We start from the raw sequence: 27,214 nt of genomic DNA on the forward strand, positions 1-27,214 counted from the left end.
AAATTTAAGCCTGTATTTTGAAATATGCTATCAAACAAACTCGCATGGACACACGCACGTAATGACGCGGGCTCATACACAACCAAACGCACGCACGCACAAACACACTCAAGCACACACATACATGATGTGAATTTCAAACAAAACAAAATGAATGACCGACAATCAAGAAAATTTCACTTTTATATCTACTGCCGCAAACGTTATCGTTTGCTCAACTTGAAATTAGTAGGAAGGATCTATCTAGATCGATTAGAAATTATATCAATTTCAAAAATTCACCTTACTTCAAACACAGAGAAGAAAAAATCTCACAAAATGATATATTAAAATGAAGTAACAAGCATTTTTCAAATGTAAGATTGCATTTAATTGCTGTAAAACTGTAAATTTACAACATGTTTAAAGAATTTGTATTTACATCTTTAATTTCAGTTTAAATTTCAATTTTCGGCTATTTTTCGCATGTGAATTACGGTAAGTGCATGGGGGGAATGTTTCTATGTGAATCGTCACTGGTTGTAAAAATAAAATATAAAAATTTTTCAAAAGTTTTTTGTATCATAATTGATAATAATTTTTGTGGAAACTCAAGCCATCTTTTATCATTCTATATTATCGCCTTGCATGTTGTGACAGTTTTTGCGTCCGTCAGATTCTGATTTTTAAAGAATAATAATAACAAAAAATAATAATTAGTGTAAAATGGCGTATAAAAATAAAATTCCAAAAATTTTGGAAACTATGAATATAAATCTGGAGAGCTTGCAGCTGATTTAATGGGGGTGACAGTGGGAGCCAGAGTCCCTCCCGTCATCAGCATAATTGTTAAGTTTAACAAGTTTGGATGTATAAATTTTATAAAATGAAACTCATGTTTCAGAAATAGTTATCATTAATAAAAACAATTTGCTGAAAAAAATTTTATCAAGAAAAAAATCAGAACGAACGATCTGCAATGTGGTTGATGCCAATTTTGTTTTTCGTTACTTCAATACCATCTGCGTCAGCAGCTAACTTGTTAGCTCCGCAGCGGTTGGTAAGAAGTATGGAATGTTAGGAGAGCCAAATAACCTCATGTGTTTTGTTTCCAAACCTACCGCAGTACTAACCAACATACTATCGTTACTGGAATGTTCTACCAAATGTAATAAAGATACCAAATGCAATGCATTCAATTACATTTCCAATAATGCTAGTGATCCAGCTATATATTTTACCTGTGAAATCCAAAGTCAAATTGTTTTGATTAATAAAACTCATTGCCAATCAAAATACTTAAATATCTGATTGAAACTTGTCATATATGAAATTATTCATACGTAACACCATTTAATTTTATGGTGCCATAAAGCATTTTTCAAAATTTTGGAAAGTTTGGAAATATTTTATGAGTGATTCTACGTCTGTCAAAGAAACGACTACCTATCTAGCAATTTTGTGTTAGTTTTTTCAGAAGACATTTTTTCTTATTAATTATGTATATTTTCATTTGATATTTGTACAACATTTTGTACATGTGCTTCAAAACTATCTTCTATCTATTTATTTTTTTAGAATATTCAATTGTTTTACAAATGTGATTTGTAATATTTTTATCAAGTTTCAATTTGATTTTTGTGAGATATGTCTATATATTTCTAGAATATTCTTATGCCTCGAATATGTGTTTTTTCAATTCTTAATAATTTTAATTTTACATACTTTTCTATGACAATTTTTTCGGCTACTGATTGTAGAATGATGACAAAATGTAACGTTTTCAGACAAATTTACAAATCATATCATTACATGGTCTGTTTGATCTTGCAGTTGGATATAATTGAATGGACTTTAGAGATTTTACGGATAATCTACGGATAATTATTTATACACTTATTTATATACGTATGCCCCAGGCTTCAAAACAGTTATATAAAAAAGAACATTTAATGTGGTTTATGAGATTGAAGCACGAAAAAATGATAAATTCGATTGTTTTATAACTATAATTTGAACAAAATTTAATAATATGTTATGGGACCAAAGTGTTATTTCACTGCATTGTATTGAGTTGAAATCTGCACGTCAACTCTTTATCTTCAGTCACACAAGCACTCGCCACATCCGATGAGAAAGATTTTGCACCACCAGATTTGTTTGCAAGGCTCTCCGAGTGGACAGCTTTCTGAGGGTGAGTTGATAGGTAGGTAGGTGAGTAAGCAAGTTTGTGTGTGTGTGTGTCTGTCTGTGTGTGATTGACATTGTGAGTAAGTGAACGTGTTTGTTGTAAGTGTGGGTGTGTGAGTGACTGAATGAGTGTGGGTGAGTGGTGTATGGTTCAATTGGTTGTTATAATGATTTTTTTTAAACATTTTGAATAAAACAATCTTCTAATGAAAGTACTAAGTTTGGAAGGTTTTGCTTCACGGAATTGTTTTGCTATTGTCGTGTTTCGTGGTTTGAAGAGTTGAAACTAAACTAATTAGACAACAATAAGCGTAATGCACGTATACTATTTTATTACGATTAAATAAATATAACGAGTAACAAGTTCCATAATCAACGAATTGAACGAACACAATAAAGCATGTTCACAATTAGGGTCACGTTAACAATTATTTATCGCCCATCAACAATAGAACAATAATTAGTGATGTACATAACAGTTATGTCAAATATATTTTATATGATTTATTTATCTTCATACAATTTTTATTAAAAACAGCCTTATCGTGATATAACAATAGGGAAAAATTAAACAAATTACAATTGAACAACAAATTAAAAAATAATTCCTATGTTATATATAGTTAATTTAAATTTATTCACAAATAATCGTTTCTGTTGGAGTTGTTGAACTACCGACCAACCTCCAGTGGCGCGTTTTTCAATACTGACGTCTAGTTGAGGACACGCCGCAGCCAACAACATGCAGATCACAATCACAAATAGGACACACTTCATTTTTTTTAATTTAAAATCCTGATCCTGAAAATTTTTGAAATTCTTCAATAATTCAGCAATAGAGTAAATATAATATTTGAAGAACTTTGATACTTTCAACTGGCTTTATAGTTTATATGGGCAGCATCACTTCGCTACTTTCTTTTTTAGTTAATGTCCTGAACTAAAGTGAAGAAAGTCAAGAAATATATTTATCAATTTGTTTTCAATATTTGTTTAGTGTGAAAGAACTTTAGATTGCAAATTTTTTTTGTTAGCGGTCAGTAACATATACAATACAAACCTTGTTGCACGCAGGCCTCAGGTTGCACAGCTGTGTGCATTCAATTGAATCAATGGAGAAACAGATATTGACGTATTTAGACAACAATAATAGCACAGATGATAAAAATAATATCATTGTTACTAAAATAAAAATTGTGAAATTAATGATAATAATAATTATTAATAATTATAGTTACATTAATAAATGTGAAAATGATAATATAAATTTCGTTTAAGATGTTTGTTAAGAGCGGACATTTTGAAGCAAGTTAAACAGATGGAGTTTGTAGGGCAAATTGACTTCAAGGTCTCAAAGAACAAACATTTTAGCAAACATCATTGAATCCTCTACAAAAATGCTCAACTGAAATGAACATTTTCAATCATTTTAGGGTTAGTTTAATTAATTAAATTTTATTAAACTGCTCTTGGGAAAAATATTTCAATGTTGGGATGTCATCCCAACTGCAGCGTCACCAGGTGAATTTATTAAATTTTGCTTGTGGAGCAACTGAATGGATTCTTGATAAAGTTTTTGGAAACGCGGTGTTCCAAACGTCAGGTGTTCCTTCAAGATTTGCTGCGGGAGTTAATCTCCTACATATTTGTAATGATAAAGATATTTGAAAATTGAATTGAAATACGCCGTTTTTTAGCAATTTTTCTTTTTTAGGGTTCAAATCGTACACTTTAATAACAACAATAAGCAATAAACAAATTAATAACAACAATAACAATAAAATAAGCGAGTTTTTAAGGGTGGTGAGGGTTTTTAATGATTTTTTCAAGTTGGAGCACCTATCTCCGAGTTTAGCAAATTTTTCCTTTGAGAAATATTTGAAAGTTATTTTTATATTAATATTTTTGAAATTTAGAATGGGACGAAACCGAGAAAACGCCAGCCGAGATTTTTTTTGTAAATAAAATAAAATGAACAATAAAAGCACTTGTAATATTTGTAAAGCTGTTATAAAAGGACATCATGCTGCAAACTTGGAACGTCATTTGAAACTTTAACATGATGATGAGTTTAAAAGTGTTCAGCAAAGAACAAATTTAAAGTATGATAAAAAAAATAAGAGCTATTGCCACAATCACCCAGATAATATAGAATCACTAGAAAAATTCGTAAAATCAAATTTTTTGAAAGTTCAGTTGAAGAAAGAAACAGTCGTTAAAGCGTATATTGAACTTATCACAATTGACGGATGTTCTTTTAAAATGATGGAATATTCAGGATTTTAAAAAATTTACATCCAGTGATTTCCGCGTTCCTCATTTTTCCATAAATGCAGAAAATGTGAAATCCATGATTCCAGAAACTGCATCTAGTATAATTGGAAAAATAAGTTATATTCTTAAGAATCAAATGATTTCTTTAAAAATTGATACAGCCACTCGTCTAAATAGGTCAATTTTAGGGATCAATGCTCAAATTATAAAAGATGATAAAATAAATTAGTTAATTTTGAAAATGACGGGTTAAAGGATAAACATACTGGAGTCTACATTAAGAATATGGTTGAAAAGTGCTGAATAAATATGAAATATACATCAAATTTATTTATTCAGTCACTGCTGACAATAGGAGCAATATGATTCTATTTGTCAACATGAAAACGATAATACCCAAACTGAAACTTAATTGAAAAAAATCACTTCAAAGAAGGTTCATTTCACAATATTAACTATTCTTTTAATAATTTTGTAGGAATTAGGTGTGCTGCACATACTTTGCAATTAGCATTTAAGAACCAGATTTAAACTCTTTAATGATGTTAGAAATTTAATAAAAAAATTACAAGTTCCGTCTCTTATTTCAAAATTAAAAGAGTTGAAAATCAAACGGCCAATATTAGATTGTCCAACAAGGTGGAACAGTACATACAATTGAAATTGAATTTGAAAAATAAACAAAAATTAATCGGGTCCACAGCAACCTAGCAATGAGGATGATGATGGGAATGAAGATTTAATAAACATTAACCGAAGCGAAATGAAAACTGGTGAGTAACATGCTCTTAGGTGAATTGATGGTAGTCCCCTGTGGCTAATAGAGCTGATGATGAAGATGATGTTGTCACTGATGATGATGTCGCTACTGCTGATGTTGTTTTTAATGATGATGTTTTTTAATTATGTTGATTTCAATGATCATAAATGCCACATTTATAAGAGCAGAGATGGTAGCAAAGGTTCGAGCATAACTTGGATCGGCCTTGTTAACACGTCAAAAGATGCTTGACAACTTTTTGGTTGCTGCAGTGAAAATTTTTTATTTATTTCAGTTTTTATTTATTTAAGACTCCATACAAATTTACAATTTTTGTTAATATTACGTTAACGCTTTTTTTGTGCCATTTCAACTTTCGTTAGTGCTGGCCTCCCTGCTCTAAGAAGTATTGTTAACGAATACGTCAATCTCGTCTGTGCGAGTGTGGAGTAGAATGCCTAGCAATGATGTTCCCGTCATCAGGGCATGGAAAGGACCTGCTCTTGTATATGACAAAGGTTGTTATTTTGGTTTGTTGGTATATTCATGAAATAAAAGTAGATTCTATCTTTTTAAAAATTTTCTCTTCAACAGCTTTATTTACATAAATACTTTATTTTTTGTTTATTTTAATTTATTCTATTTATTGAAAATTAACTTAACACACACGACCGCATTCACTGTTTAGTCATTTATTTTACGTCTTTTTTCGATTCGATCGATAAAACAACTCAATCCATGGCCGTTTACATTTTTCTTCACGTGAAACATCAAGAAGGAAGTAGAAATTATTTAAAAATGAAAATAAAAAATGATAGCTTAAAAAATATTTACATACGTTTATACAGACTTAGAGAGACTAAATATACATATGTACAAAGATTATTGTACATAAAATACTGAAATATAATATTTACCTCATAAAAAATATATTCATAAAAATATGTTAATATCTTTCAAATTTTTCACTAAAAATATACAGCATTGTCAATGTCATCAGGCATCTTGTCTATGTTGACTTCAAATCTTTCTTGAACTTGATTCAACGTTTCGGCATCATATTCATTTGCTAGGAAGGTGACTGCCAATCCTTTCGTGTCGAACCTTCCTGCGCGAGCCACTCTGTGAAGGTAGGTGTCAGAGTCTTCTGGAACGTCGTAGTTGATTACAACGTTCACTCGTTCGATATCTATTCCTCTACCGAACAAGTTCGTTGGCACCATTATCCGGCTTTCAAAGTTTTTAAACTGCTGGTATATTTTCAACCGTTGGTCTTGTTTCATCGATCGATGTATTGCCACTACTGAATATTTCTGTTTGTTGAGTTGCTCGCAGAGTGACACGCATCTCTGCACAGACTTGACAAAGATGATGACTTGGTTGTAATCCAGTTTTTCTAACATTTCAGTCAATTTTTTGTTTCTCTGATTTTCGTTATAAACGTTGATGTAATATTGGTGTAAAACTCATTATAAAACTCAATTGGATTCTTTATGAATTTTCCGCACGTTTTTTTGATGTCTTCGCTGAATGTTGCTGAAAACATCATAACTTGTTTGTGGTGCGGCGTAGCAAAAAATGCTTTCTGCAAATCTCTTCTCATCTCTAAGAGGTTTAACATTTTGTCTCACTCGTCGACGACAAAATGTTCTAAATTTTTTAATTTCAAGTGGTGGCTGTTTACCAGGGCCAATAATCTGCCCGGTGTACCGACGACGATGTGAGGGCGTTTCTTTATTAACGTTTCCTCGTCTTTCGATATTGAACGGCCTCCAAAAAATACGGCCGTCCTAACGCCGTTCATGTGCTTGCTGAACCTTTCAAATTCTTTACTTATTTGAAAGGCCAGTTCTCTGGTGTGACAAATGACCAGGATTTTTACATTTTCGCCGTTCAATTCAATTTGTTGCAAGGTAGACAGAAGAAATACAGCTGTTTTGCCCATCCCTGATTTTGTCTGGCAGATGATGTCAAGGCCGAGAATGGCTTGAGGTATGCAGTCATTCTGAATTTCTGAGGGAAATTCAAAACCGAAATCATTGATAGCTCGAAGTAATTCTGGTTTCAATAAGAAGTCTCTAAATCCTGATCTGTGGATCGAGACATTTTCTTGATCTTTTATGTTCTGAACGATTTCTATTTGATCTGAGTCATCAAAATCACACAACTCTTCAGACATAATTGACAGACATAATTGTGGATTTTCAGATGTTTAGAATTGAATTTATAATGTTGGAAAATAGGCAGTTGTTAAATCAGTAAAATGGAACGATCGTTGAAAAGAGAAATAAATTCGTTCGATATGAATTTCAAAATCGTCAAATTAAAATGTTGAGATGTGTATGCTAACAAGACTGAAGATTTTTGACTGAAGATTTCTGACTTCTTGCGAACGCACGATACTAATTTATAGGCTTTCAACAAAGAAAGATTTGCCACAGATAACTTAACTTAACTTAATTGGTTACTTTGCTACCCGTGATTTTCTAAAGTTCATTAATTAATTTATTAATTATTTAGTTAATATAATTAGTTATTACGTTATACATTGTTGTTATTGATATTATTCTTTCATGCTTAACTTTATTAGGTTGCACGGGCAACCCTATCTGTAAGCAAAGTGTTAATTGTTAAATAACTAACTTCTTTGTTATTAAAGTAAGTTGTTAAGTGATGCTAATTTTTATTATTGATCTTATTTTCATTGGCACATTTAAAAAATTAAATATTTTGTTAGTATTATTTAATTATTGCTTAGTTATTACGTTGCCAACGGATGGTTGATTGATGAAAAGTTGCATCTTAAATAATTCTCAGTTATTATTATTCGTATTCTTTTAAATTTTTTTAATACAATAATGCTGCTCATGGTGCTTATGTTGTTTATTATAATTCTCAAATTGGAATAAATACAGCATTAAACTGACAGGAGTTGGCGCGTAGAATTTGACATGACTGACGTGACTGACACCAAATTTGTTTGCAGGCAGGACTTTGTTAGCATGTATCAACAATGTTCTTACATCTTGCGTATTTGATGCGGTTAAAAGCAGGTGTACTAGTACAAGTCGTTTGTGGCGGAGCCCTTTGAAACGTCAAGAAAATAATAAACAAAACACAGAGCAAATTTTGTGGCTTGATATTTCAAAAAAGATACGTAATATAAGCCAATTAATCACCACAACATAATAAGGTTGAGTTATCTAATTAAAATAAGATCAAATTATAATCACTTTATAACAAAAAAGTTTCGTAACAATTAACTTTGGGATGCCTGTGTTAGCAGAGGAACCAATTAACCAGTGAGATCAAAATTAAGAAACCAATAAGAATAAAATTAAGATCCCTTTACAACAAAAAAGTTAACTAACAATTAACTTTGAGATGCCTTTGTTAGCAGAGAAACTAATTAACCAATGAGATTAAAGTTAAGAAACCAATTAAAATAAGATCAAAATTAAGATCACTTTATAACAAAAATGTTAACTAATTATTAACTTTGAGATGCCTGTGTTAGTAAAGAAACCAATTAACCAATGAGATCAAAGTTAAGAAACCAATTAAAATAAGATCAAAATTAAGATCACTTTATAACAAAAAAGTTAACAAACAATTAACTTTGAGATGCCTGTGTTAGTAGAGAAACCAATTAACAAAACTTTTTCTGTGTAAGAACCCTATATAACGAGATTGGTTTTTTTCTATGCATCACAAATCTTAAAACTTGATTTCGTGCGGTCGCAGAATTTTCATTTTACGATCTAAATGCTTATTTCGAAAAAATTTTTCTAAAACTATTTAAATACTTTTTCACGAAATTTATTAAATTTTTGCTTTATTTTGAAAATTAGTTTATCAACCCAAGCCCATTATTTCACACTTAACTTTTTACACTAAAGTTTAGTAGTTATTTAAAAAAGTAGAGTTATCAAATTGAAGTTATACAAAACAGGATATCCTCAAACAACAAGTTAATTAAAATGCCCATTTTTCACGGACGACGAAATAACGGCGGCGCCCATTCATACAAGAAAGTGAACGATGAGAAAAGGACTCTCTTGAAATCAACGTCATCAATGCCAGATTTGACACAATCTAATGGAAATTTTCCTAATACATCATCGTCGTCGTCGTTGCCTGCCGTTAACAAAATTAAAACGCACGGAGTTACTGGACCTATAAGTTTGGCAAAACCAAAACCAGAGGAGTTAAAATTAACTGAACAACTTGATATTTTTTTACATAACAATGATATGTATGAAACTCAGGATGAAATAATTAAAAGAATGGATGTTTTTAGAAAACTAGTTCAGCTTGTAAATATATGGACAAAAGACATGGCTGTTGTAAAGAACATACCAGAGACATCAAATTTAGGAGCTAAGGTTTACAAATTTGGATCTTACAGATTGGGAGTTAATGCTAGAGGAGCAGATATGGACATATTGTGTGTTGTTCCTCGCCATATCAACAGAAATGATTTCTTCGACTCGTTCATAGATATTCTGAAAAAGGAGCCAGGCATAAACGACTTGAGGGACATCGTGGATGCATTTGTGCCCGTCATTAAGATGACCTTTGATGGTATCGAAATCGACATGTTGTTTGCGAGGTTAGCACTAACAGAAATTAAAGATACCCAAGACTTGATGGATGACAACATACTAAAGAATCTAGATCAAAAATGCGTCAGGAGCTTAAATGGTTTTAGAAACACTGTTGAGATTTTGCACCTGGTTTCGAACATTAAAAATTTCAAAATGACATTAAGAGCAATCAAATTATGGGCCAAAAAAAGAGGAATATATTCTAATGTTTTGGGATTTTTAGGGGGTGTGTCATGGGCCATGCTGGTAGCCCGCATCTGCCAACTTTATCCAAATGCAACCCCATCTGTGCTAGTGCATAGGTTTTTTTTTGTATTTTCCCAGTGGAAATGGCCATTACCGGTTTTGTTGAAACAACTGAGTGAGTGTAAAATATCTGAAACATTTAGCTTCTGGGATCCGAGGAAAAATTCCTCAGATCGCAAACACCTAATGCCAATCATAACCCCGTGTTTCCCAAGCCAGAACTCCACGTACAATGTTGGTACATCAACCAGAGCCATAATTATAAACGAATTTGTTAGGGGTTTTAATATATCTACAAAGATATTGAACAAAAAAGATGATTGGGAAAATCTCTTCAAGCCTTACGATTTCTTCAATATGTACAGAGATTTCTATGTTGTAAGGGCCAGCTCATTCAGTGCTGCCACTCACCTGGAATGGTATGGACTGATCGAATCGAAACTACGTCTTTTTGTGCAGAAATTGGAGGCTAAACCAGTAATAAAACTGGCACACATCAACACTAAGAGATATTCATCAAAGAGTGATTCTACTGAACAGCACTGCACACAGTGGTTTATAGGTCTGACCTTCTCACAGGCTTCCGTAAAAGTCGACATAACCTACGAAACACTCTACTTCTACGAGCAGATAAGATTAGCTCTCGGGCCTAAGCTGAAAGAAGGAATAAACCTGGACGTGAAGTACCTTAGAAGAAAGGAGTTGATACATTATTTGCCAGACAATGTTCTACACACAAAAAGTAAAGGAATCAAGAGAAAACATACGGATGATATGAATATATCAGATTCTTTGTCCCAATCGACATCCACCACTCCACGTCCATCACTGAAGAACAACATTCCAGCCAGCGAGTCGCCACTACCATTAAGCAACAACGACATAGGCGCAGCCAGGATCAGTCCACACATAACGAACGAGCAAAGGTACATGCCAGAACCTAAAAGAATGAGATTCAGTACTGATTTCCATCCAACTGCTGAAATGATCCAAATATGGAGATGACGAGTTATCGGTCGTTTTAATGACATTTTATCCATGATGTTAATGATGATAATACATTAATCCATTCATTATTTCATCTTCTCTAACAAATGACATTATAAGATCATATAATTATTATAGTGTTAATGATAATGATTGCAGTAATGGCGATGGATAAAGAAGATAATCATAGTAAAGTTTAATAGCACTGTAAAGTTTTCTTCTAATTTATTTTATTTTAATTTTTATGTTTGGTTATTATTATTATTTCCAATATTATTTTATTTTTGTTAACAGCTTCATACTGGCCGACGTATGTGTATGTTTGTATAGGGTCATATACAACAAAAATATAAATTCGTATATTTGATTTGTCAATGTTGGTCAGCCAATTTCATGTTTTTGTATGCTAGCATTTCGATTATAATTAGTGAATAAATTTTCTCAACATATACTTGTTTTATACTTGTTGTCGTGCGCATAAATACTTACTAATTTATAAAGTTAAATTAGATGATAGCGAAAATATGTATATACACTTACGTTAAAATGTATATGAAATGTATACGAACACACCTACACGCGCACTCCAAACAAATTTATTCAATTATATTTCAATAAAAAAATATACAAAAACACAGAAAACAGAAAATGAAAAAAAATCACAAAACATCATCTTTATAGTATAAAGCTTGAATTATTATTTTTGGTTTATTTCAGCGATAAATAAACTTTTAGGTTGCATAAATTATATCAGCAAGCAACCTTAAACTTACCAAAAATAAATTTGTCTTAAGCATAAACTCTTCACAAATACAATTAATAATTGTTATTAATTGTTAGTTATTCACGGTTTAAATCGTTTAACTGGACCCTTATCAGTTCAAAGGATATTATCCAAGAAACTTTCTAAAGATATGCGCTGTTCCACGCAAAGCTATCTTGTTTTTTTGGCTTCCCTGAGATCATTTCTAAACTTTATAGATCCTAAAGCTCCTACGACTATTGTTTAACGTTCCACATTCATGATGAAGTGGGTGATGAAGTTGTTCAGAGAGGTCGTTTATGGGTCAATTGTGTTAGCTCTTATGATGATGATGATGATAAAAATGATAATATCATCTGCTTTTTTGTTCAATTTTGTAACAAATCACCATCATGAAATTAAATGATATAAATTAGATACAAACATTCAAAAATCAACTCAGATTATGATTTTTTTCAAACTAATTTACTGCATATGAAAAAAGAGATGATCGTATAGAACTTCGCGGTGAGATATGGATGAGAGAATCTCAAGATCAAAGAGAGGTCACATGATGAATGCTCTCACATTCACTGTTGATCCAGCAAGATTTGATAGGTGCGAAATGCCTCAGCAACATTTTTGTTATGATAGAATCGAAATAATTTTTGCGATAGGGAAAGATGTAATTTTCATTTAAACATTTAGTTTTCAAGTTATTTTTTAATTTAAGATGGAAATTGTATTTTGAGGAAAATTTTTTTGTATTTCTGGTTTTATATTTAAATCAGTCATTGAGAAAGGCCGTAGAATCGATGGGAGCAGACGAGTTTAAGACAGTCCTGACCAATATTGCCAACAGTCCATTTATAGCTGAAGACCAATGGAATTTTGTAAAATGTAACTGGAAAGAGATTAAGGAAAAGTAGTTGATTAATGTTGAATGTTAAATAGTTGATGTATGTTGCGTTATAAAACTTTTTTTTCTATATGTTCCTGTTTAATTTTTTGTCGTTTCTGTTGTTGTTTATTCATGTTGATTTTGGTGTTTTTTTGTTAAGTCGTTGGATTTCTATCAACATACAAAAAAAATGAAATGATAGTTCGAAGGCTGATTATATTAAATAAGAGTTCTACAGAATATTTTTATAATTCTACTAAAAATGTTCTGTTTAGTTTGAGGTTAAAATTTTAAGTAACAAATACATAACACTGTTATAAAAATAGGGTTACCAAATCAGTCACACCTCAGGGCAGGACAAATTTGTATCGGAATACTTGGAATTTTGAGAAAATAAAAACAAATGAGTGAAGAACTTTCTCTATTTAAACCAGAGCTGACCATGGTTCAACAGTTTTGACCCATAACCCAAATGACCCATCATTGTTTGACCCATGACCCATTCCATACTTGTAAAGTATAAAAATACAAATGACTGATGGTGTTACTTTTTACATCATTTTTAATAACAGCAACATAAGCTGCAAGCAGCAAAAAAATTCCAATGATTACAACGACAAAGTAAAAAGACATTGACAGTCAACTCAAAGTTTGAACACACATTCACCAAAAATTTGACTATAATTCTGTTACAGTTTCATGACTTGAGAAGTTGTCTAATTTTATTTAAAAAATGAAAAAAATCGTTTCAAGAGTTAAACAATCTTGTTCCGGTAAGCTTCAAGTAAAATAGAAATGGCTTTCACAGTTTCTGAGTATATCGCGTTACGCTGTGCATGCAGTGATGATATTCCTGGCATTGAATGCGCTGAAATAACGTTCACATTCAGCGGAAGATTCTGTAATTACAAAAAGGCGCCATGCAATGCCAGATAATATTGGAAATTCTGTTGCATTCTCCTTCCACCATGAAAATGGATTGAATACACTGTTCCCTGAATGTAGTGTGAAATAGGTGCATTTCTCATTACATCACTTAATTTCATCATTTGTTCTCTGCTTCAGAGGTTTTAAAACAACAGATTTCGTTTCGGATTTGGCTTTGTTGACACCTATGTTTTGAATTTGAACTATATGTAAAAGGAGATTTTGCTTTTTTACCAGGCTATTCAGAGATATCTGCAACATGTGTTGTGTTCTTAGGAGGTAGAGATTCCGAATTGCTTCTTCCTTCTTTGCCAACGGCTGTGTTCAATATCAAGTCCTCCAATTGCATGTTATCATCTGGGTTATTTTGTATGTTTAAGCGTTCTACACCTTCCCTAGCATTACATTTTAAAACAAATTAATCAATCAATTGATTATATTTAAACATTGAAATTTCAAAAAATTTAAATGAACTATATCCAAAAAATGCAGAATAAAAAATACATCTTTAAAAACAAAAAAACGGGAAGACAGGTGGGAGGACAGAGGACAATCCTGTTTAAAAAAGGACGTGTCTTTCCAAAGGAGAACGGTTTGGTAAACCTAATAAAAATAAAATGAGAGGAGAAATTAAACTTGATTTTTTGGAATTTTTTTGGAATTGCGATTGAAGTTTGACTAATTAAAGAGTTTGTAATGCAGGTATACTCATTAAAACTTTTTCACTCACATGTCTAGCCTTTATTTATCGATACTAACTCACTAAGTCATCATCTAGTCTATCAATTTGCCGTTACTTCATTTTATATTCCATTGTCAATTACTTTTCTTTTGTTTTTCTTATTATTATTATTTATTTTATTCTAACAAATTTTATTTTTCATGTTTTATCATATTTCTTCCTCACTTTTTGTATTTATTTTCTCACTTATTTGTTTAATTTTGTTCTACTGCCTTGCATGCTGTTACAGTTTCTGCATCTGTCAGATCCTGATTTTTAAAGAATAATAAAAAAAAAAGAAAAAAAAAGTTATGTACTAATTGACCATAAATAACAATATTTCATAAAACATAAATTACTGTCCATCTATTGCTATAACTTTGTTGAAATTGACAGCAGTATATTGAACAAGTACAAGACACGCCGACCAAATAAACGCGCACGAGTTTTATCACTGGGTCTAATCCACATCGAGATTAATTCAACATTCATGACTCTGACTTCCCTCCATCACACTGAAGATCATTATAATGATGTCAGTGTCGCTGGTTTCGTATGTTTCAAATTTTTACCTCTTAAAGAAATGGCGATTGAAATTGTAATATTTAATAAATTACTTCAACAGATTATTTGTTATTCGAATTGGTATCAAAGTTTATGAACATTGTTTCGTTTTTACTGACCTGTAACATCAGTTACAAGATGTACAAACTTCTTAAATTGTTACACAAAGTTTATAAAACTTGCAAATGCACACGCACACGATCACAGACGCGCATGCATGCACACACACACACACACACACACACGTACAGTTGAAAACTTTCCTGGGTACAAACATAAGAGATAGTGATCGTCTGAACAACTATACCTCAGGTGAATATCAACTGGAGGAACAAGTCTCAACAACAACTTGTGCCTTAGTTGCTGAGTCGAGCTGCCAAATGATGACAAATGATTTTTTTATTATTCTTTAAAAATCAAGATCTGACAGACGCAGAAACTGTTACAGCATGCAATGCAGTAGTACAAAATTAAACGAATAAATGAATAAAAAAATAACGGAGAAAGAAAAAATGTTTAAACATGAAAAATAAAATAAATAATAATAATAGTAAAATAAATAAAAGAAAATAAAATAAATTGACAATAAAATGAATTAATGGTATAAAAATGCAAACTAATAGACTAGATGATGACTTAGTGAATTTGTGAGGTGATCGATAAATAAAAACTAGTTTTATTGAGTGTTAATATGTTTGAGGTGTCTTTTGATGAAAGTCTTTTCCTGATATGTAGATTGGGTGCCGACTTGATAGTTTTGATTGCGCTGACAAAGGTTGTGTGTTGTAGTTTTAATTGGTGGTAGTAGAGGATGGATGACGTGGTTGTTGTTATTTTCTACTTTCTTGAACAGTCTTGAATCGAGTGTGTTGAATATCGGAGTGACGTAGGATATGATGCAGGTAGATAGTTAAAGCGAATTAGTTTTTTGATGAGAGATTGTAGTTGCTGAAGTTGTTGTTGTGTAGCAAAATCGGACCAAGAGTGAGCTGCATATTTGATGCGTGAGATGATGAGTGATTCAGTGATGTCAAATAATTTGATGCCTCTGAGACCATGTGAGAGGAGTGTTTTGAGTGTGTGAAATGTTTGAAAGCCTTTTATGATGATGTGATTGATATGATGTGCTATATTAAGTGTGGAGGTGAATGGGATGCCTAATATTTTTAATTGACTTGTGTGAGTGATTGATGGGTGTTCTGGAGGTAATGCTATTTTCTTACGGCTATTGTGAATGACGAGTTCGAATACCCAATTATTGGATTTTGTATTTTGCAACAGACATTATGACATTGATTATAAACTTTGTATAACATTTCGAAATCATGTTTATTGTTTCGTGTCTACAGTCGTCAAAATTTCAATTTTATATGAGACCAGTTGTTTTCTCTAGAAATAAACATAACGAGCGTTTTTCAATTGTTATATGCTGTGCGAGACCAGTCAAAATTATGCAAAATGTCTTATGGCAATGATGTACTATAAAATGTTTCTTCAAATCAAGCAACACGATGAAATGAAGGAAGAGTGAACATCTGTTAAAAAGGATGAAATGAAGAAAGAGTTAAAAAGATTTTTTAAGTTTGTTGCGTTTATTTATATATTTTTAGTGTAAACATTAAACTTTTGTTTGATCGGCCGTCGGAAACATTTGCTCATTTGACTCAACGCCGATCACATGAATGGAGAAATGTTTGTATAACATTTTTAACATTGATTCATGTCGATTATTTAATTTTACGTGGAGGTTGTTTAAACAAACACTTCTTAAATCGGCGCAGTTAGATACGACGGCGTGTGTGATATGTATAAATACTTTATGAAGGATATAGAGTTCAACTGCATATCTTTCATTTCAATTATACTTGCGATTTGGACTCGGCAGGCTATTTTTAAAACTTTTTCCAAAAAAAAATAAAGTTTCTGAAAAGTGTTTGTAAGTTAATAATTTATTTTATTATTTTCCTCAAATAAAGAAGTGCAATGTTAATGTAATATTCTCATTTAAAAAGAGAAAAAATCCTACGGTACATCGTCAGACTTCATCGCTGATTTTCAGAACTACGTGCCAAAAATGAAAAGAGATCAAACAAACGGTCTGCTGCTTATTTGCTGTTTGTCTGCTGTTTTGCTGGTCAGTGTGGTAGCTCAACATTTTTGTAACACAAAGGTCCTATGCAAACCAGTCAAAAAAATCGTTGATCAAAATGAAATCAACTTTTGTTGGAACAAAGTGAGACTGCCAAAAACTTTGGTTCCTCAGAGTTACGAGGTCCTCATTCATCTTAATCTTCAGAAATTTGTTTTCAGCGGCTGGTCTCGTGTTGAAGTGTTTGTCAAAAAGAGCACTGATTTCATCGTCATGCATACGAAAAACTTGACCATCCAAGATATCTACGTACAATACAAGAACCGCAATGGTTAATTTATTTGAATTTTGGTAAAATTTATATCAGTATCATTGCACAATTTATCTGACCATTAAAAAATGAATTTTGAAACATTGGAATTTGAAACGTTGTCATTTCACCATTGAGCGGTCTCAGTTTAAAGGTCAAAGGTGCCCGGTCCTGCGTGCGGTGACCAGGTTCCAGTGCACATGAAATACCGTGTAAGATGTGTTGTTTTCACGTGTATTTACGTACGCTCTGTGTTTTTGTATAAGTCATTGATACTTCTGGAAACGTGCCGGACGAGAAAATGATCTTTCCATCATCATTCCATACAAACAGCGTAGCCAGAAATGTGTCGTATGGGGAAGGGTTAAACTGGCAACCTTTTTACGCTATCGAACTGTTTTTGTTGTCAGTACTTTGCACAGAAATCAGCTAAATAATTCTGTTAGGTGGCTAATTGAATCGCATTTATTTAACTCAAATTGTTGACAATTAACAGATAAAATAACTATAAAAAGACACGACATCGATAAAGATTTTGAGCAGTTGCAAATTGAACTTGGCACCTTACTCAACAAGTCGTCAATCATCTCAATCAACATCTCATTCAGTGGAGCACTCAGAGACGATTCTTTGGGATTTTTTGTTGACTCTTACACTAACAAGGATGGCGTTACGAGGTTGGACAATTTTTGACTGGTGCGATAGGTTATTAAGTCGGTTGATGACGAAATAAAAAAAAGTAGCACCAATCAAGTGATGTTTAATCACTTTGTTAATGTCCGTCATAAATATTTTTCAAAATTAATGAGAACAAATTTGAAAATGGTTGGTCTTAAAATTGATTTTTTCTGTTTTTGCTGTAAATAATTTTCCGTTTTATGAACTCATCAATGAATGTTCTCGCAGATACTTGGCAGCCACACAATTCCAGCCAACAGATGCGAGGTCTGCCTTTCCTTGTTTCGATGAGCCACACATGAAGGCACGTTTCAAGTTCAGCATCATCAGGCCTAGCAACTACATCTCGCTCTTCAACACGGAGAAGGTAGGTTTCTAATTAACACGCACGCACATGCTTTTGCTAAGGTGTTTAGAACGTTTCACGCAACTATTTTCATACAAGAGTTTGAACATTTTTTTATGGAAAAAAAATTATAAAATAAAATTTTTAGGTGTCAGAGAAGGCAGTGTCCAGCAGTGAAATGATGGACATCTTCAACAACTCCGTCAGGATGAGCACCTACTTGGTTGCCTTTGTTGTCTGCGACTTTCTCTCAAAATCTCAAATAAGCAAAAGTGGAGTTAATGTTGGTTTGAAGATTTTTTTTGGAAGTCGTTGTATTCAAGTTCATTAGACGCTTGTTATGGCTGTAGTTATTTCCACGGGATTTCAGTTTGGCGTAACGTAATAAAAATCATGTTGATCTAAAATGTTATTATCAAACATCTTTTGTTAGAGCTTTGTAATCAAAAATAAATTTCAAGTCGGTATGTAACTTAGCAGTTTTTTATATTTCGATGTTGTTTAAAGACATAAATGTTATTATCTTACAATTACATGAACGCCCATGCGTGATGAAAATGCTTTTAGACCGTTAATAGAGATTCCGATCATCTTGGAACTCAAACAAAGTTTCCGTGTATAGATAGCAAATTTTTGTTTTAAACATACAAACATATTTAGTTTCAAACAACGAACATATGTTCAGAAAATTAACCCGCAACTTATCTTTCTTCTTTACTTCTTTAAAATGAACTTGACTGAACGTTTCAGATATCAGTATACACCCAACCAGAAAACATCAACGATGCTGCCTTTGCTTTGGACGCAGCTACTAAACTACTCGATTACTTCGAAGAATTTTATGGAATCAAGTACCCCCTTACAAAATTTGGTGAGTGTAAATTTTTAACGTTAAATTGTAATTATTATGTATTAGGTAAGTTAACGCCATCATCCCACCCAGACAACGTGGCAGTCCCTGGAATGGCACTGGATGGCATGGAGAATTGGGGTCTGGTTTTGTATTTAGCTGATTACATTCTTTACAACGTAGAGGACTATTCAGATCAGAACAAGATCCTCGTTGCAAATTTAGTTGCACATGAAGTTGCTCATCAAGTTTGTTTTTAAACACGTGTCTTGTGCAAACAATGTTTGTAGATTTTTGTCAAAACATTATCAAAAAAAGTTATTTAACATTTTACCACGCATGTTTTTTAAGCGTAGGAATTTTTTTCTAACCTTTTTAGTTTTTTACCAATTTATTTCTAGTTTTTTAAATTTTTGTGTGTACATCAGTGGTTTGGCAACTTGGTAACAATGGAGTGGTGGGATGATATCTGGTTGAATGAAGGGTTTGCTTCGTACGTTGAATACATTGGAACTAGGCATCTCTTTCCTCATTGGCCGCTTGTCAGTTTTTTAAATTTTTTTAAATACATGAAAAATTTTTGAATAAATAACCAAAATAATTTCTACTTCGAAATTTTGCTCGTTATTTTTATTCTCTTGTTTCTTAAGTTATAGAGTGTCAACTAGTTTGAAAAATTCACTTTTTTGCTAAAATTTTCAAACTTGCGCATAATAATTAAGCCGTTAACTTTTTACAGATGGAGACGTTTTCATTTGACGTATCTGCGCCCGCTATGGCGGAAGATTCACTAGATTCTTCTCACGCAATCTCAAATCCTGTGCCCGATCCCAAGAAGATCATGGAGATATTCGACACGATTTCATACAGCAAAGTTCGTTTACATGATTCAGTGTTAAAAATTTTCTTCACTGTATGGATGTTTCTAGCCTTTCTTTATATTTAGCACGATAGCATGAACACAAAGAGAAGATTGTTAAATTTCTTGTTACGTAGATCGCTTTATTAATTGATATAATATTGAGACATTAAAAGAAGAGAAATAAACTAAGCAACGTTCTCGACTTGTTTATTATTCACCGGATCAACAGAAAAGGAAAAAGTGAAGTTACATACAAAGCAAAGAACGTTTGGTCCAAAGAAAAATAAATGTATATTATAAATCATAATGTTTTAATAAAAAACATAAAACTTAACACCTTCTCATTTTATTTAAAACATTAGATGACCTTAACCTAAATGTTCTGAAGACCCATCGCACACATCAAATTCTTTAGTCTTGGTCCTACCATTGGTTTTGTCAGAGCATCAGCAACTTGAAGTTCTGTTGCAACTCGATCAACTGAAACTTGTTCTTCTGCAACTTTTTCTCTGACAAAGAAATGTCTAATGTGGACGTGCTTTGTTCTTCTGTGAAGTCTGGATTGTGTGCTAAACGAATTGCTGCTTCATTGTCGACAAAAATTTCTGGCTTTTTCTTTAGATCTACAATGTCGTTCAACAATCGTTTGAGCCATATCACTTCACGAGCTGCTTCACTTGCTTCAGTAGTTGAAATCGCAACTGAGGGTTGACGTTGGCTAAACCAACTGATCACGCTTCCTCCAAACATACAGATTACACCTGATGTCGATCTTCTACTAGAATTATCTCCTCCATGATCTGCATCACTGTAGGCTATAAGTGTATTGTTTTGACCAGACTTGTAAACAATACCGACATCAGCTGTGCCTTGCAAATATCTGAAAATTTGCTTGACTTGTGCTACATTGGACTTGCTGGGTTTCTCCAAACTTCTGGATGCTACTCCAACTGCATATGCAATATCTGGTCTTGTTCCCGTCATCAAGTACATCAATGCACCAACTGCTGATTTGTAAGGAAATTTCACTTCCTCGTGTTCATTTTTGTTTTCATCGATCTCCTCAGATTTTGAAATCGGAGTTGTACAGAATTTACACTGGCTCATCCCAAACTTTTCAAGAATCATTCTTGTACAGGATTTACACTGGCTCATCCCAAACTTTTCAAGAATCATTCTTGTATAGGATGACTGACTGACGTTAATATTTCCTTTCTCATCTTGATTAATCTCTAATCCAAGGTTTAGATGTTATCTTGAACTCTGACTTTACTTCTTTTTCAAATATTTTTAGTTCTTCTTTATCGGTTCCTGTAACTAGTCCATCATCAACATACAGTGCAAGTATGAATTTCTTTCCTCCCTGTATTCTAATGAACAAACAAGTATCTGCATCGCTTTGTTTGAAATGTCTCTTTTTCAAGAATTCAGCAAAGCGTTTGTTCCAACATCTTGGAGCTTGTTTAAGTCCATAGAGACTTCGCTTGAGTTTACAGACTCTTCCTGAATTATCTTTAAAACCTTCAGGTTGCTCCATGTAAATATCTTCATTTAGTTTGCTGTATAGAAATGCTGTTGACACATCAAACTGTATGAGTGACATCTTTTCATTTGCAGCAACACTTAATTGTGTTCTTATAGTTGAACTTCTGACCACAGGACTATAGGTTTCTTCATAGTTAATTCCCTTTTTCTGAAAAAAACTTTTTACCACTAGCCTGGCTTTAAAACGTTCAACAGAACCATCTGGATTGTGTTTTACCTTGTAGACCCATTTGCATGGTATTGCCTTATGACCTTTTGGAAGACTTACCAAATCCCACGTTTGATTTTCTTTTAATGACTGCATTTCACTGTTCATGGCTTTAAGCCATTCATCTTTTTCATCACTTTGAATGGCATCTTTGTAGCTCACTGGTTCAAGTACTTCACATAATGCAGACATAACGAAAGGATCATAACGAGATGGCTTTTAGATATTATTCCTGTCACGTAAAACCATACCTTTGGTCTTTTGATTACAACAGTCAGATTGATCTTCTTCATCAGATGAAACTGAACTACGGTTGTGAACATCTTCATCAGTTGAAATATTTTCTTTAATCAAAGTTTCTTTATTTTCATCTTTCATTTCAACATCAATCAAAACTGTATCATCTGAACTTTCTTCTTGCAAAATCACTGAATTTGGTTTGACAACCTTCTCATCTAAAATAACATCTCTTGATCGATGCATTTTAACACGTTTCTTATTCTGATGTCCCATTCTTTCATGGTATAACTGCAATGCATCTTGATCATTGACAAAGTTAACTTCGACTTCAGAATTCAACGGTCTAACGGTTTTTGCAACAAGTTTGAACAAACCACCATTATTGTTTCTTATTCCAACAACATTTATCACATTGTCAATAAGTAAATGACAACTTCTTGAGGTTGAAACAAAAGAGCTATTTCTGTTCTTATCTTGAGTTGCAAGTACTGAGAACAAATTTCTTTTTACTTTTGGCACATACAAGACATCTGTAAGTTTAACAGTTTGCCATTTATTATTCACTTTCACTTGAAGATGAATAATTCCTTTTCCAAAAGCTTCTACAGTATCACCATTTGCAACATATAATTTACTCGGTTGAGAAAATTTTTCAAAACTTTGAAATATGTCTCTTTGGAAAGTTAGATGACACGTTGCACCATTGTCAAAAAACCATTCATCAGTGTACGCTGACTCATCAATTGCAAAAACACTTGATTCCATAACAACTAGTGACTTATTGTCATCGCGTAGATTGTTATTTCTTGGTTTTGCTGGTCTACCATCAGAATGCCATTTTTCACAATTTCTTACAATGTGACCTGGCAATTTGCAATAATGACATATCAGTCGCTTTGGTTTGCTGACAAATTTATCTTGTTTTTGACCATTCATGTTTAGTGATGATGACCTTTCAGTTGTTGCTTTGACAAATAATACTTTATTACATTCTGTTTTGCCTTCCAAAGATCTCTCATAGCTACACAGTTGATCTGTGAGTGTTTCCACTGTTCTTTCAGTCTTGTTCACCAATCTCCAACTTGCAGCAAATGAAAAATATTTTTCTGGCAAAGTTTCAATTATTTGGCACATCAGCAACAAGTCACTGTTTTCATCTTTTCCTAACTCAACCTTTAAATCTTTCCAAAGATTCTTGAGTTTTGTGACATGAGTGACAACATCATTGCTTTCATCCATTTTATAACTAAAGAACTTCATGCACAAGTTTTATGCTTTATCTTCATTAACTTCATCATAGAATCTGTGAAGTTCTACTGAATGAACGAACTTTTTCATACGTTTCATCGGTCATGTTGGTTGACAGAACAATCATACCACTACAATCTGCTCTGTTGAATCTGTTCAAAGCAGTTTGATATTTTGCTATCTCATCTTTATTTGAGTCATTGTTCGATTCATCTGGAACTTTTAATTTGCCATTTACTACATCCATTGCATCAGGAATGCCGCGTAGTATTATACAAACCCTCGATTTCCAGTTCAACCAATTACTTTTGCCTTCTAGGTGTTTGATTTGCACTTTTGTTAAATCCATTTCTTCCTTGTCTTTTCAATTTGACCTTTTAATTAGAAGCAAAATATCGATTTTCAGAGAATGAAGAAGCACGTGCTTTTTCTTCACTTCAGTCTTCACAAAGGAATCTTCCGATATTTCTTTATTCTAAATTTTCTTCGTCAAATCAATTAATTAAGAAAAACGTTATCTGGGTCCCATAACCTGTTAAATTTCTTGTTACGTAGATCGCTTAATTAATTGATACAGTATTGAAAGAAATTAAAAGAAGAGAAATAAACTAAGCAACGTTCTCGACTTGTTTATTATCCACCGGATCAACAGAAAAGGAAAAAGTGAAGTTACATACAAAGCAAAGAACATTTGGTCTAAAGAAAAATAAATGTATATTATAAATCATAATGTTTTAATATAAAACATAAAACTTAACAAAGATGAGGGGTATACAAATAGTTTTGAAATTCATTAAAACAAGCAAGTCAGACATAAAATTGTGATAAAATCATTTTGTTAATTAAATTCAAGATTGAAGCAAACTGTTCCAAAAAAAGATTTCAGAAGAGAGTTAAAAAGTTATTTGTTCAACCAAGCATTTAATCACAGTACTATCCTCTAAGGAATGTCATTACAGTGAATAACATAATAATAATAATTATTATTATTATAATTATAACAATGAATAACAATAATAAATTATGTTTGCCAGGGTGCGGCCATCATCCGAATGTTGGAGCACGTAGTTGGTGCTGATGCTTTTCAAAAGGCTCTGAAGGCCTACCTCAGGCAACACCAATACAAAAGCGCTAGGAACAAAAACTTGTGGAATGCTTTCAATCAAGTTGCGCTAAGCTTTCTTGTTACATGTTTCGTTGTTAAATGTGTTTCTAAGTCAGTTTGTTGATTGTTTTTGTCATTAATTTGACGGTCCTGTACATTATTCACATTTCTTCATAAAGTAGTATTTTAAACACCAGTTAACAGACTTCAAAGACGTGAACGTGAAGGAAATGATGGAGACGTGGACACTTCAGATGGGTCTGCCCCTGGTCACCATCAACAGAGTTGGACGTAACGTGACATGCCGTCAGGAGAGATTCGTCATCATTGATCATTCGAAGTTGGGGGATTTCAAACCAGAAGCATCGAAGTACAAGTAGGTTGAGATGGCGTTTCGTTTGAATGGCCGATGTGAGAAATATTTCATGATAATTTTCACGATAACTTTGGTAAAATGCTCAAATTTTTCATTCACGGTAAACTGCTTTTAAGACTATTTTCGCATTTCATACTTATCAAATAAATTATTCATTATAAAAGTTAGTTTTAAATAGAAAAGACAACTTCGAATAAATAACTGAATAAACGAATGATGAATAAATGAATGAATGAACGAACGAACGAATGATTGAATGAATAAATAAATAAATAATAAATAAACAAATAACAGTTACATGTGGTACATTCCGCTCACCTACATGACAAGCAGGAAGGCTTCCAATCGTGAGATTGTGCTTTTGAAAGAGAAATCAAGTGAGTGTGTGGGAATTGAAATGAAGCTAGCGCGAGTTAACTTTGCTATCATCATCTCCATCGTTCCCTTTTTCCTAATGATTTACTTCTTAAAAGTTATTTTCTTGTTATTGTTTGTTCTTACTTTTGTCTATTTATCATTCAGAACAATTTGACCTGCCCGAAGACGTAACTTGGTTGAAAGCCAACACCGACATGACAGGTATGATGACTACGGTGTGGTGGTTGCGATGATAAAGAAGAAAAAGATGGTGACGATGGTGGTGGTGGTTGTGTTGATGAAAATGGTGATGACAATGATGATGATGACGAAGATGATGATGATACAGTTTAGTAAAGCGAATTGAAATGTGAAAAACATTTGCTTATACACTTCTGAGGGTTCTACAGAGTACATTACGACAACAATGGCTGGTCGGATATTATTGCACAACTCAAATCGGATCACACCGTATGTTGAGTTGTCTTTTCTATAGCCATGGTTTTTTAAATGATTACAAAAAATATGATATTGGTGACGGAGATGATGTTGATGGATGTTCGATTTAATATTAGTTCGCTTTTGTTGAAAGATTATAAATCGGACAATTTAAGACGATTAGAAATAATTTTATTTTATTAACCAAACAAACGTAACGGTCTCGGACTAACGTAAAAAGGGAAGGGGAAAAGTGAAACAAAGAAGTAGTAGTAAAAATAAGTTAAACTAAAACGTTGATATTAAAATTAATAATATAACTAATTAAAAATGTTAAATGTTTATAATGACTATACATTTAATCCCTTACAATTATTTCTATATTTCAAGATGACAAAAACAAAATTAAATTTTTCACTAATTTTAAATTAATTATTGAAAATTTAATAATTATAATTAATTATTTTTCGTGAAATAATTATTTTTTAATAGTTTATTAATTATTTAGAAATCTTTCTCTGAACTTTCTGATTTCGCGGTTGTTGTCAATTTCATTTCAATTGGCTTTCAAAAATTTTAAACCAGGTTTTCAGCGTGATCGATCGAGGCAGTCTGATGAATGACATATTTGCTCTCGTCAGGTTGTTTACATTACTTCTAACCATATTTTCATCACCAGAGATAGCTCATTTTCAAAAATGACGTCACACAGCACGGATCACGTGAGCCTGGGCAAGGCCATGGATCTTTTGATGTACGTGGAGAAGGAAGAAAGCCCTGCAGCCTGGAGGGTGATGATGAGTAAGGTGAAGGTCGTTGTGGAACTTTTCTCAGGGCATCAACTCTACCCCCAGTTCAGGGTTCGATGAAAAAAAAATCATTTCAAGAGATAATTTAAATTTAGGATACAATGTTTTGCCAAAATGTTAAGATGCATCTTTGACGATAAATTACGAATTCATTTTAAGATATCTTAAATAAGATTGATGTCAGTTATTTTGTTGGTTGAGATAAATTATTAGATGGCAATGTAGAGTTTTTATGAAATTAAGTTTATTAAAATAAATATGAAATAATTTATTTGAATTAAAACAGAACGTTATAAGAAAGCTGATGAATCCATTCCTCACTAAACTTGGCCTTGATGACGTTGGAGACTATCATACAAAGTAACTAGTTAGCCCAAACATCACTTGCATCATCACCGAAATCTCAATCATCATCACCACGAGTATTATTATTATCATATTCCCCATATTACCACGCCGTGTTTCTTTAGTACTCTACATCCGCCGTAATCATCGTGATCATTTTCAACATCATCATCAGGTCCATTAGAAAAGAGATGATATCCTTTGCCGCCAAACTGGGATTTCCGGAATACGTGCAGTGGGCAACGAATTCGTTCCAGAAAGCTCTGAATGGGTCGATAGTGTCGGTTGTGCTGCGATAATTATTATGATAGTGACAAGGAGGTTGGCGATAAGGATGATGATGACGACGAGAACGGAGATGAAGATGAGTTTGATGACGGTTATGAAGAGGAGTTTAATGACGGTTATGTTGGTGAAAATATCCGTCGACTTTACTTTTGAACAGAGAATTGTTTTCTTTCAGCGGCGTGATGGCTCAATGGTTAGAGGCGCCTGGTCCCGTTGTTGCAG

The 27,214-nt window shown here is 32.7% G+C and overlaps 3 protein-coding genes across 3 annotated transcripts; 2 read left to right on the forward strand and 1 right to left on the reverse strand.

Annotated features, from left to right (window-relative positions):
• Window positions 1-6,171: 6,171 nt before the first annotated feature.
• On the reverse strand, window positions 6,172-7,382 carry HELRODRAFT_178681 (hypothetical protein; the record flags this gene model as incomplete). Its single annotated transcript, XM_009026770.1, has 2 exons — window positions 6,172-6,627; window positions 6,888-7,382. The coding sequence occupies 2 exons, from the start codon at window positions 7,380-7,382 to the stop codon at window positions 6,172-6,174; spliced, it is 951 nt and encodes a 316-aa protein (XP_009025018.1).
• Window positions 7,383-9,279: 1,897 nt separating this feature from the next.
• On the forward strand, window positions 9,280-11,061 carry HELRODRAFT_86051 (hypothetical protein; the record flags this gene model as incomplete). The annotated part of the gene is made up of 1 exon (XM_009026696.1): window positions 9,280-11,061. The coding sequence occupies one exon, from the start codon at window positions 9,280-9,282 to the stop codon at window positions 11,059-11,061; it is 1,782 nt and encodes a 593-aa protein (XP_009024944.1).
• A 5,911-nt stretch (window positions 11,062-16,972) lies between these two features.
• HELRODRAFT_85971 (hypothetical protein) lies at window positions 16,973-26,252 on the forward strand (the record flags this gene model as incomplete). The annotated part of the gene is made up of 14 exons (XM_009026681.1): window positions 16,973-17,318; window positions 17,794-17,974; window positions 18,204-18,346; window positions 18,477-18,604; window positions 19,072-19,192; window positions 19,265-19,419; window positions 19,600-19,713; window positions 19,911-20,045; window positions 24,309-24,440; window positions 24,577-24,755; window positions 25,050-25,132; window positions 25,278-25,334; window positions 25,513-25,583; window positions 26,136-26,252. The coding sequence occupies 14 exons, from the start codon at window positions 16,973-16,975 to the stop codon at window positions 26,250-26,252; spliced, it is 1,962 nt and encodes a 653-aa protein (XP_009024929.1).
• Window positions 26,253-27,214: the final 962 nt, after the last annotated feature.

The sequence above is a fragment of the Helobdella robusta genome (assembly GCF_000326865.2).
Source record: "Helobdella robusta unplaced genomic scaffold HELROscaffold_49, whole genome shotgun sequence".
In the NCBI taxonomy this organism is placed as follows: Eukaryota; Metazoa; Annelida; class Clitellata; order Rhynchobdellida; family Glossiphoniidae; genus Helobdella; species Helobdella robusta.